Genomic DNA, 12,519 nt, shown 5'->3' with positions numbered 1-12,519 from the left:
GATGTTTGGCAACTGCTTCCCTCTCATGATGCTATCGCGCTTCTATGAAATCGGGCATTTTATTGAACATTATGGTTAGTGTTGTACATATACATTCTCATAGGGAGCCAAAATGTCATGTGTATAATTTTACATTTTCCCTATCATGTGATGTTAATAGCTTGGGCTGTACGCACATTTTTAAGCACATTTCGTTGTTTTTGAGTCCAGCAGTACCTTAGAGACCAACAAGATTTTCAAGGTGTAAGCTTTCAAAAGTCATAGCTCCCTTCTGAATCTTACACCCTGAAACTCTTGTTGGCCTCTAAGGTACCACTGGAGTCAAATTCTGCTGTTCTCCTGCAGACCAAAACGGCTACTACTCATCTAAAATGTTTGTTGTTTGTCATCAGTGGAACACATTCTGGTGAATGTTTCCACCCAGAGCTCACACGAACTTGGGTCACGGTGAGGAAACTACCTCTTTCTCCCTCCAAGCCTCAACATGGATTTTAACCCTGGCTGAGGCAACCAAAACTAACAGCTACTGATGGAAGTTTTTCAGGGGAAAAAATGGTATTGGAAATTTTTTCCATATGGTGAAGCATGTGAACTCATTTAGTATGTTTTATTTGAACATTTGAAAATACCCATGTTAATTTTACATCTCAATAGCTATAAGGTTGAGGGAGAGGAAGAATGGTTTAAATGATACATTCTAAGATTTATATAGAAATACTAGCTTAATACCTGTGCTTCACTATAGTATTTAACTACTTTAAATCCAGTTATAATACTTATGGGTATGTAAGATTTTTTTGGTTTATATAAAAACCCTATTCAGTTTTGTAGCGTCTTTCCTCAACTGCCTGCAGTTTCCTTGACCTGATTTTTACCTCAGAACACTGAGTTCCACAGCTGACCAATCAGAGAGGAGGGTGCAAGCAGGCAGGAGCCCGCCAGCCCCACAGGAAAGCCAGGCCCCACAAGGAGATTGGCAACCCTAGGGAAGTTTTAGGGATGACTGGGGGGGCATTTAACCTCAGGACACATTCAGTGACTCCCGATAACAACTGCATACTGTTTAGAATGTGGGGGGTGAGGACCAATCAGGCCGCATATGCAAATGACCTTGAAAGACTGGCCAATCAGGGAAGAGTGGCCGAGCTGGCAGTGGGCTGGGGTGCAAGCTGGCAGCAGCCTGCAGCTTCCCACACAGGGAAGCTGTATCCCTTTGGGAAAACACATTTTACCCCCTTAGGGGGCGAATTTCTTAAAAACCCCTCTTAGTGGGTGTTTACATCATGAAAAGAAATGTTCTCCCCATATATATATATATATATAGAGAGAGAGAGAGAGAGAGAGAGAGAGAGAGAAGACTAGCTTGATACCCATGCTTCGCTACAGTATTTAACTACTTTAAATCCAGTTATAATAATTATGGGTATGTAACATTTTTTTTGGTTTGGGGGGTGGTTGAGTTGGTTTTTTAGTATAATAGCATAGTACCTGAGCTTCACAAAGATGTTTGAATATATATATATATATATATATATATATATATATATATATATATATATATATATATATATATATATATATATATATATAAGACTAGCTTGATACCCAAGCTTCGCTACAGTATTTAACTACTTTAAATCCAGTTATAATAATTATGGGTATGTAACATTTTTTTTGGTTTGGGGGGTGGTTGAGTTGGTTTTTTAGTATAATAGCATAGTACCTGAGCTTCACAAAGATGTTTGAATAAAGCAAAGCGCATTGATGCCGAAAACTGATGAAGTGAATTGTGAAACATAACATTTATTGAAGAGATCTTAAAAGGAAAAGATTGTAGTGCAATAAATAAAGTAAAAAATATGTACAACCTGGGTTTTTTTCTACTGAAGGACCTCTTTGTAGACCACGTTGGTGGTTTTCCTCTCGGGTGCTAGGATCACCAGGCTACTGGGTGAGCTCCCTCTGCAGCAGGCCATGTAGAACTGCCCATGTGAGAAGCAGTCCTCCCTTGAGTCAATTCCTGTCACCTTCAGTGTCTGACCCTGAGACATGATGATCGTCATAGCAAAGCAGACCTTGAGGGGGAACTGCAGTCTCTTGAACTTGAAGAGGTCTCTGATGGTATGAGTGGTATGCATGGTATGAACACCGACTCGCCCCGAGCACTGCCAGTGAACAATGTAGCCTTGATGACGTTCCTGTGGAGGGCTTTCACTCGCAGTTTGGTGCCATTGCAGAGTTTGGGTGGGTTGAGGTTCTGGAGCAGCATCACCGAAGCCCCCACTTTGAGGAGAAGTTTGTGGGATGGGAAGCCAGGAGGGTTGAGCATGTTGAGGAACTCCATGGGTTAGTGGACCGCGTCATCCATTTGCACCACTGAGTCCACAGATCTGTACTCCATTTCTGCCCTTTCGAGGGAGTTGTTTCATTAATGATGGCAGCTTTGTCATTCTTGGGGGCCAGAATGGCACGCTTGCACAGCCAGTCCATGGACTTCTCTGCGATAGTGGCAATATCAGGGCTGTTAGGTTGTGGCTGTTAGGTCTGCTGGGGTCATCATTGCAGTGCCCAGGCCTGCAGGGATGGTCACCTTTCCCTTGGACTCGGGATACTCTCCATTACCTATTTTTAGTAGGAGTTTAGAGAATTCCCCAGCAGACCCCTTGCCTCTCAAGTGGACCCTCATGTTCTTTCTTAGTGAAAGTTTCCTGATGAGGGGCCACAGATACGATGCCTTGACACACACAGTAACCTCATCAGCTTAAGTTCCCCTTGGGATTACTGGCAGTCTGCTGGAAGTCTCCAGGCAGCAGCACGATGACTCCCCCATCACTCTCTCGTTGCCCCTGACATCTTTGAGGGTTATGCTCAGTGCCTCAAAACACCCCTTGTGCGCCATGGTGCTCTCATCCCAAACAATGAGCTTACAGTTCCACAGCACTTGGGCCATGTTGCTTTGTTTTGGGATGCTAAACAGGAACGTTTCTGCATAGATGAGGTTAAGAGGCAGCTTGAAGGTAGCGAAGGATCATAGGCCATGCCTGAGTGAGCCTTGACCCTCCATGGAAGTGAGCGCCTCTCTGCTCTGCCACTCTGTGCACCTCCAGGTGATCTTGCTGGTACTTGGTCACTGCTGCTCGGTGCGCCACAGGAGTACGATGTGCATAGTTCTTTGCTGCATCTCTAAGTTGCTTCCTCCTTTTAGCGTCAGTGTATCTTGCACGACGTCTGCCAGAAGGCTTCTTGGGAGCAGTAAGAAGTGATGGCTGTGAGTGATGTGGAGTTGGAATGTGGGAGGGGTGGTGTGGTGGGCACTTTGGCAGGTTCATGTGAGAGGTTCACATTGAAATGGCCCCCAGAAAGGTTGTACACCATCTCCCCATGAACATTTAAAAACTCAGTTGCCATACTGACTTTTATATAAAATTCCTATTCAGGAGTCCTGTACTGTCTTTCAATTGTCTGCAGTTTCCTTGATCTGATTTTTACTTCAGAACACAGAATTCCAGATCCATTGGGGGAGGGGGGGTATAAGCAGGCATGCCTCACAGTAGGGTTGCCTGGTCCAGGTTGGGCAATTCCTAGAGATTGGGGGGGGGTGGAGTTTGGATAGAGTGGGGTTTGGGGAGGGGAGTGGCCTCAGAATGGTATAATACCATAGAGTCCACTCTCCAAAGCAGCTATTTTCTCCAGGGGAATTGATCTCTGTCTCCTGGAGATCAGTTGTAATTCCGAGAGAACTCCAGCCACCACCTGAAGGCTGGCAACCATACTCCACAGGGAGATTGACAACCCTAGTGAATTTTTAGGGGAAGACTGGGAGGTGCATTTTACCTCAGGACACATTCCATGACTCTCTTAGCAACTGCATACTGTTTAGAATGTTGGGCTGAGCCCCAATCAGGCCACATATGCAAATGACCTTGAAAGCTAGCCCAGTCAGGGAAGAGTGGCCATGTTGGCAGTTGTGGCGGGGGAGCAGGCAACTGCCTGCCAGCCACAAAGGGAAGATGTATCCGTATGGGAAAACACATTTTACCCCTTTTTACTCTCTTAGGGGGTGAATTCCTTAAAATCCCTTCTTAGTGAGCCTCTACATCACAAAAGGAATGTTCTCCCCAAATTTCACGTTTCTAGGTCCAGGGGTTTGGGCTGGGCATTGATGAGTCAGTCAGGACACTTGTCTTTATAAATATAGATATATGTGTAGTGCTGTCAAGTCGCAACTGACTTAGGGCAACTCCTCAAGGGAGGAGATGAGAAGAGGTGGTTTGCCATTACATACCTTTGAATAGCAACTCTAGTTTTCCTTGGTGGTCTCCTATCTTAAGTACTAAGCATGACTAATCCTGATTAGCTTCCAAGCTCTGATAAGATCAGGCTAGTCTGATTATTTAGGCTGTTATGTATTAGAAAACCTAGACAACATAAGGTATTATTTTTATTATTTATAGTTCACCTTTCTCACTGCGATCCAAGCTGGATCATGCAGTATGAGTGAAAACACAATATAATCAACAGCTAGAACATTAACTGAGCAAAGTACAATAATGAACAATAGTTAGGACGTTCTGTGAAAAGAGATACAATAGAGTATGGTAGCAGAAAAATTTGAAAACAACAATCATAAAGCTGAGCACTATTTTACAAAATAGTTAGCAAACTTCTAGGGCTCTCAAGGCTAGCTGTTATTATTAAAAGTTACAACAGTGGACATTTTTCCAAAATGTAGAATATGTAACAGTAATGTCAAAGCTAAAATGAACTTGCAGAGCTCATGAGATTGTATGAATAAGGGGGGTTGTGGTGTTGATGAGTTACAACTTTGTACTGGGCCCAAAAAAATAATGCTTGGGCCCTAGCCAAAGGTGTTTGTCTTATAATGCCTAACGAATGTTGAGGCTGAGGCCCAAGCTGTAGTTTTGTAGATGTTCACTACAGAGACCTTAACGTCAAAAGCTGCTGAGGAATGCGCCATAATTCCCTGCAGTGGATTCAGGCCTTAGATTTCATAAGTCAGGTGATCCTGCTCTCCTCAGGCAGGCCATTCCACAGGGCAGGGGCCACCACAGAGAAAGTCCGTCTACGGGCTGCTGTTGATTTCACCCATGTGCAGGGCGGCACCTGCGGGAGTCCCTGTTCAGATGAGCGAAGCTGCTGTGGAGGAACAGAGATCTTCCGTTATTGATGTGTTACCTGACATGCTTTGCAGATGTGGTAGTATATATGGGACATGGAGAATAGCTTCTGACCTTCTGCCATTGACACATGCCACTCAATGGCCACCTAGTTAACTAAAGCCACCCAACTGTACTGAGATCACACCTTGAGTCAGTATGGCAGGAGCGGCAATTTTCACAGAGGACTGACAAGAGAAGCAAGGACTTCTGGGCAATCAGGGAGTAACATACATCCTCTAGACCTGTTCGTCCCCGACTTTCTTCAGAACTTTGGACTGAAGAAGAATCACTAGAAGGCATAGAGAAGTTTTGACAACCTTGTGGACAAGGACTTTTGTCTGTTTAGCCTCAGGCAGTGAAAAGGAGAACTTGGCAGTTTGCTATTCAGTTGAGAGGTGATGAGGTCCACCATGGAACAGCCAAAGTGAGTTGACATCTGGAACAGATCTAGATCAAGAGATCACTGTCCCTGGTCCTCTATGCTCCAACTGAACCAGTCTTCTTACGTTGGCCCCAATGTACCCCACTTTTAATGAGGATAGTAGTCACATTGTGACCAGACATTTAACTCGGATTTCTCCTTCCATGTTTACATAGGCCTTCAGGGTCCTTTATGTAGACATGGACCTGCTGGCAGGGCCATATTTAGGGGGGGTTGCTTGCCCCAGGCATTACCAAAGAGAGGGCGCCGGGCATGGCTGCTGGCTGGGAGCACGCAGAGCTGGCGGCAGCAGTGTGGGCGGCTGCATGGAAGGGCTGGGTGGCTGCCCATGCTGCCCTGGCCGCCTGCCATACCAACAGGGGGAGCCACAGCCTCAATCGTGGGAGCACTCCTGAGGAGCAGCTGCACCCTGACATCACTTCCCAGAAGTGATGTCATCGTGCGGTCCTGGGAGCATGCATTTGCACGTGTGGTGGCAAGGGCGCCACCTGACAGGAGTTGCCCCGGGTGCTGGCAACCCACGATACAGCGCTGCCTGCTGGACAGCCTGGTGAGTACAAATGCAGGTAAACAACCTGGGCTTGCCATGATAGCATCAGTTTGGTAAACATCCTCAAAGACAAGGACAGGACAGATGGCGTGGCCTTGAACTGGCAGTGCTGAGTCTCAAGGGTATACAACAGAAAACACCTGTGCAGAAAAAACGTGGAGGTATGCTTCCACCACATCAACGAATGCCATGACATTTTCTGGTTGAAATGCCTCTGCAATGGCCTTCGGGGTCTCCATCCTAAAACTCCTGTACTTCGTAAACCCATTTAAGGCCTTGTGGTTCAGGATAGCTTGCCAGCTATTCTCCTTTAGTGACAGAGTGAGTGCCAATAGAAATCTGAATTTTTCTTAGTTGCATATAAACAAAGCAGATGGGGGTTGGGGGGGGGGTGTTCCACAATGCAGACCCTACCTCAGGAAAAAGCTTGAGAGAAATGATCCTGCCGCTATGCTATTCCTGGGCCATGAAGGGCTGTAAAGGAAAGAACAAGCTCCAAGAACTAAACCCAGAAACTAACAGACAGCGAGAACAATGATTTTAAAATAGGTTTAATATGAGTTGTGTGCAGGGCTTTTTTTCAGATGGAACGCGGTGGAACGGAGTTCCGGCACCTCTTGAAAATGGTCAGATGGCCGGTGGCCCCGCCCCCTGATCTCCAGACAGAGGGGAGATCAGGGGGCGGGGCCACCGGCCATGTGACCATTTTTGCCGAGGGCGATTTAAACTTTACAAAACTCCCCCCTTGTTCCAGCTGACCCAAAGTGCGGTCCTGAGTTCCACCACTGAGTTCCACCACCTCTTTCCCCAGAAAAAAAGCCCTGGTTGTGTGACTGGTCCACAATAAGAAGCAAGTTGCCTGTTATTTACCAATTGAAGTTTCAGGATGGTCTTTGAGGGCAGCCCCATGTAGAGGGCATTACAATAATCTAGCCTTGAGGTAACCATTGCATAGATCAGATTAGATCTAGGAAGGGGACCCACTTATTTGCATGCTTCTGTTGGCAAAATGTAGTCTGCCCCTCCTCACTCATTCTTCTAACAGAGGTACTATAAACCCCTAAACAATTCTGATAGGGACGAGCGAACCTCATCAAGAATAGGGAACATAACTTTTTGGAATGATATATTGGATCTTATAAAAGAAATAACAGGCTACAGAATCCCTTTTGACATGGAAATTTTATTTTTGAATCAATGGAATACTATTCCACAAATTAGAAGAGAATTAATCAGTAACCTCTTAGTTGTAGCTAAGAATCTGATAGCTTTAAACTGGAAATCAAAGAAGGTACCCTCAACAAATGGCTAGAGAAAGTATGGGATTACTACATTCAGGAAAAAATATATGATAGATTATATCAAAATGAACACTACCCAAAAGAAACTGGCTTTATAGCAAAATGGTTACCATTTATTGAATTTATAACTATTGCTAATCAACAACCCCCTAAACATTTATTCTTCGTCGCACAAGACTGAAGAAATGGCTACTAAGTTCATAAAGCTTTAGTTTTCTTTGAATTAGCAAATTGGTTTATCAATCACCACCTCTCTTCTTTCTTTTAGTACAAAACTATGTATAGAATCAATAGAAACGACAAGTGTATATCTATATATATGAATATGGTTGATTGTTCATTTGCAGTTGTTTGTTAACTTTGTATATTGAATTTGGAAATTTAAAATAAAATATTAAAAAAAAAGAATAGGGAACATGCCCTCCCAGACATCAGCGTTTCCAGCTAGCTTCATTTCAGTCTTGCATGGATTTAACTTTAGCTTGTGCATTCTCACAGCAGCCAGGTACAGGCCTAGGAGACTCTGCTGCCTCTGCAAGCTGAGACAGTGTATAGGGTTGGGCTGTAAGAGGCCTTGCATAAGCAGGCAAATAGCACCAGCATCGTGCTAACGTACATAATTACGGCATTTGGGTTTGCTCCTACCTTCCCCAACTGGATTGTTCATTCATTTGCTGTTAAAATTGCACCACCAATTCCTGCCAAACAGGATGAGAAAAGAGAATTCCAGTCTATTAACTTCACCAGTCAGTGGTGAGAATATGGCCTATAAATCAACATTATCATCCACTTTGGAATGAGTCAGTAAGGACAGGGTGGAATCTTTACACTGTGGAGAGCAGAACGTCCTCCAGGTGTTCCCAGACAGCATCACCTTAAACTTACTGCCTTGTTGTTGCCCACTCTCGAAATTTGGAAAAAGCCTTACTGGATCCCCCCATCCCCACACACCAATCAGCCTTGGCTTTCCCTCTGGAATAATTCGGTGTCATCTGCAAACTTGGCCACATGCTCAGAGCTGACCTTAGACGGCTTTGGAACAAGCGAAGCAGCACTGTCTCCATGCCAAACTTTGTGGGACCTAGGGTTGCCAGCTCCAGGTTGAGAAATTCCAGATTTGGGTGGGGCAGGGCCTGGAAATGGTGGGGTTTGGGGACCTCAGCAGGGTATAATGCCATAGTCTCTCTCTACACAAGACATCTTCCATGGAGATGCTCAATTGAAAGATCTTACACTTGTTCTCCCATTGTGGATATACCTGCACTGCTAGGGAGACAGAGTACACTTGAATATAAGACCACATGGAAAGTAAGTCACTTGAGTGTCCCCCTGTAAGACGTCTCATGCATAGAGACTTTAAGATGTTTCGCATAGAGAGACGCACAGCAGGTTCAAGTGAAAGATCTTACACTTGTTCTCCCATTGTGGTTACACCTGCACTGCTAGGGAGACAGAATATATAAGAACATAAAATCACACAGCAGGTAAGTCATTTGAGCGTCCGATGTAAGATAATTTGTATAGAGAGACTCATACAGCCCTCCCTCCAAAGCAGCCATTTTCTCCAGGGGCACTGATCCTGATGGCCTGGAGATCAGGTGCAATTCCAGGAGATCTCCTGCCGCCACCTGGAGGCTGGCAACCCTAGGGCCTTGCTGTGTCCCCCTCCCCAGCCCCCAGAACGCAGAAAACGCTCCATTCCCGCGCCATGGCCTCTCCAGCCGGGAGGACTGCCACTTCATGCACGGGGAGGGGACCGGGAGACGCGTCCCTCACGACAGCGCCGTGCAACCGATGGAGGCGCCCCGACGGCCGGCAGCGCCCCTCACCTGCGCCGGCGGCTTCTTCCCGCCCGAACTCGCATTTGAATTGCCGAGGCCCGCCCTGCAGTCCGCGCGCGGACGGCCAATCCGGAGGCGGGAGGCTCGGCGTCCCCGGCAGACGGGTCTCTGATTGGCTGTGGTGCTGCAAGGGGGCGGGGCGAGCGGGGCGGGCGCTCGCAAGGTATCCAAGAGCCGCGGGCAGCACAACAAGCCGCGGCCGGGCACGTGGGGCAGGCGGGGCGGGGCCTCCCGCGGCCAGTCGGCGGGGCTGGGCGGGGTCGCGGGGGGTGCCGGCTCGCCTGACAGTCCCGCCTGCGCTCCGACGAGGAAGCCGCGGCTGGAGGCAGGTCCTGGCCGGGAGGGTGCGGGGATCGCCCGCCTCGAGGGAGTCCCCGGGGGGCGGCCGAGCATGTGCAGAGCGCCCGCCGCCGCTCACCCGCGCCCGGTGCTTTCTCTCTGTCTCCTCAGACGCCGGCCCAGGATGCAGCCGCCGGCGCAGGCGGAGCTCCAGGCCGGGGACCGGCTGAGCGGGGCCGCCGCCCGGGGAGACTTGCCCGAGGTGCGGCGCCTCCTGCAGCACGAGCTGGTGCACCCGGACTCGCTCAACCGCTTCGGCAAGACGGCGCTGCAGGTAGGGCGGGCGCTGGGGCGGCGGCTCGCCGGGGCCAAAGCTTGGCAGCTGCGCCCCCCCCCCGGTCTTGGGGGCTGCCGCTGGGACGGAGCCCCCTCTCGGATCCCGCGCTGCGCCTCGCCCGCGGGGCCGCCCGGCTTCTCCCGGCCGCCAGCCCTCTTTGCGGGGCGGGCTGCAGGACGTCGTCCCCCCGCTGCTCCTTCCAGGGAGGCGCCCCTCGACAGAAGCCGGCGCGGGGCTGGGGGAACAGCGAGCGGCGTAGACGCCATCGAGGCGGGCGGGGGGCAGCTTGGGGGACAGCCAGAGGCCGGCTCCCGGCGCCCCGCCCGACAGGTGCAGAGGCCGCGCTTAGGCCGGGCTTCCCCGGCGCTGATTTCGGTGCTTTGCCTTCCTTGCTGCGCTCAAGCCCGTCAGTGCCTGGACGGGGCTCGGGGAAGGGTGCAGCCGGCCTCTTCCGCCCCGCTCTGGACCGAGGGGCGCTGGCCTCGCTTGGCCCGACCGGGTTTGCCTTGCTGGTTTGCAAGGCTGTCAGTGGTTTTGGCAAGTCCGGGAAAGGTTTGTGTGTGTGCAGGGGTGCTGATGCTGGAGACTTGGAGTGGGCTGCCCTGCCCATATCTCTTTTCCGCAGGTGATACTCTTTCAATTTATCGCCTGCACCTTTGCAACGTTTGCTCCTTAAAGGGAAAACCAAGAAGCTTGAATGCCAAAGTTCATACTGCAGAACTAAGCTGCACCACAGTTTTATTAAACGGGTTCTTAAAATAAACAGGTTACAGAAATATGCAAAAGGTACCAATAAACTCTCAATCTAAGCCCCCTCATCCTGTCTCCATAGCCGTATAAAACCCTTCTCCATCAACTGACAACATTGATGCTATTTCCAATTATATAATTGCTAGTTTCATTCTAGCATTCTAGAGACATACAAAGCTTTGCTTGCTTCGAACAGTGAAATCCTAAGCAGAGTTACTCCAGTCTAAGCCCATTGATTTCAGTGCGTTTAGACCGGAGTAACTCTGCTTTAGGATTGCACTGTAAGAATTTTGCCTCCCTGCCCCTCCCGCACCACAGGATTGCTGGGCTGTACGTTCTCCCTGTCCCACCCCCTTTTAACCTCTTTCAATTCTTGCTTCCAGGTTATGATGTTTGGCAACACCTTTGTAGCGCAAGAGCTGCTGAAGCAAGGTGCTAGTCCCAATATCCAAGACGAGTCTGGCACGGCGCCTGCCCACGATGCTGCCCGCACCGGCTTCCTCGATACTCTGAGGATCCTTGCAGAACATGGCGCTGACGTAAACATACCTGATGCCTCTGGTTCCCTGCCCCTGCACATTGCCATCCGGGAAGGACACACTGATGTTGTGCGCTTCCTGGCACTTGGGTCCAATCTGCACCACCGAGATGCTGAGGGACGGACGCCGCTGGAGCTGGCACAACATCTGGGGCTTAGAGACATCCAGGGCATCATTGAGCAGCACTTCTCCATCTTAGCTTAGCCCAGCCCTTACTTGGGCAGAAGGAACGGCATCGGCACCGAATCAGCTCCTTTGTGCATAACTCAGGCCTCCTTCGCTAAGGATTGTCCCTTGACGGCCTCAAGCCCTAGAACAGAGACAGCTTGTTCTGTCCTACCTCACACTCTGTGTTCAGTTACATTTATTGTTGTTTCTATTTATATTATTTTATGGGTTCTCTTCTCTGCTTCTAACATCCTATTCTTTTGAAACTTGTCACGTCCCCGAGAACCAGATGACCCTTTCGGTGGGCCGGGCCAGCTTATGCAGTCTTCCACTCTGCTTGCACCTGGATTGCCCACCTTGATTCTTGTTCCCCAATACTTTCTTTAGGAGGCAGCTCTAGTCACTCCTGGTAGCATTTTGTTTGGAACAAGGGATGTTTCTGATCCAAAGCACACCCAAGAGAACAGGTGGAAGGCTTTGCTTGGCTGGGGCTTTCTCTGTTCTCACTCTGTTTTTTGGGGAACAGTTGGTGTTTTGCCCTCCAAGGTATCTTGTTGCATCTGTTATTTCTCCATTAAACTTTTCCTGTAGATAGCACTTTTCCAGTGTTGCACTTTCACCTTTGTGCGCTGGGCAGGGATGCCAAGGGGCACAGGCTGCAGTAGCGATAGTGTGAAACTTTGGGTGTAGTTCTATTCTCTCTGTCTCTGCAGATTGGATGTGTGGCCCCCAATCCCTTGTACAGTGTCAGAACTCACTTAACATCTAACTGGTCAGAATTCCATCTGTCTTTCACTGTCCCCATCCATCCAGTGAGCTTTTCTAAAATTCATAGGATGTTTTGGCCCACTATACTCAAAATGACCATTTCCTCCACGACTCTTTGTGTTTATTCCTGCCCATCACACAAGCGTTGAAAGTATGTATTGACTCTGTTATGTTTTTACTGAAATGTTTTATGCTTCTTTTTGGCAGCTTGTTCCCTGAAATGAATTTGTGGATCTGAGCTATGTATATAGTCGATTTCTAAGGAAGGAAAATTTATTTTATTTATTGTGATTTGCAAGGTTTTGTTTTATGGAATGACGGATTTACTTATTAAAACATTAAGCCGGTGGCTTATTGGACTTGA

The 12,519-nt window shown here is 48.4% G+C and overlaps 1 protein-coding gene across 3 annotated transcripts; it reads left to right on the top strand.

Moving 5' to 3' along the window:
* The first annotated feature begins 9,568 nt into the window (after positions 1 to 9,568).
* On the top strand, positions 9,569 to 12,519 carry CDKN2D (cyclin dependent kinase inhibitor 2D). 3 transcript variants are annotated; one of them, XM_055002669.1, is made up of 3 exons: positions 9,569 to 9,643; positions 9,765 to 9,927; positions 11,064 to 12,519. In XM_055002669.1, exons 2-3 carry the CDS (start codon positions 9,778 to 9,780, stop codon positions 11,421 to 11,423), a joined length of 510 nt encoding a protein of 169 aa, XP_054858644.1. In that variant the 5' UTR covers positions 9,569 to 9,643; positions 9,765 to 9,777; the 3' UTR covers positions 11,424 to 12,519. The 3 variants fall into 3 exon arrangements, with proteins under 3 accessions (XP_054858644.1, XP_054858643.1, XP_054858642.1); XM_055002668.1 differs by having other exon boundaries at positions 9,595 to 9,639; XM_055002667.1 differs by having other exon boundaries at positions 9,620 to 9,927.

The sequence above is a fragment of the Eublepharis macularius genome, chromosome 18, assembly GCF_028583425.1.
Source record: "Eublepharis macularius isolate TG4126 chromosome 18, MPM_Emac_v1.0, whole genome shotgun sequence".
Lineage (NCBI taxonomy): Eukaryota > Metazoa > Chordata > Lepidosauria > Squamata > Eublepharidae > Eublepharis > Eublepharis macularius.
This window is presented reverse-complemented; position numbering and strand designations above follow the sequence as displayed.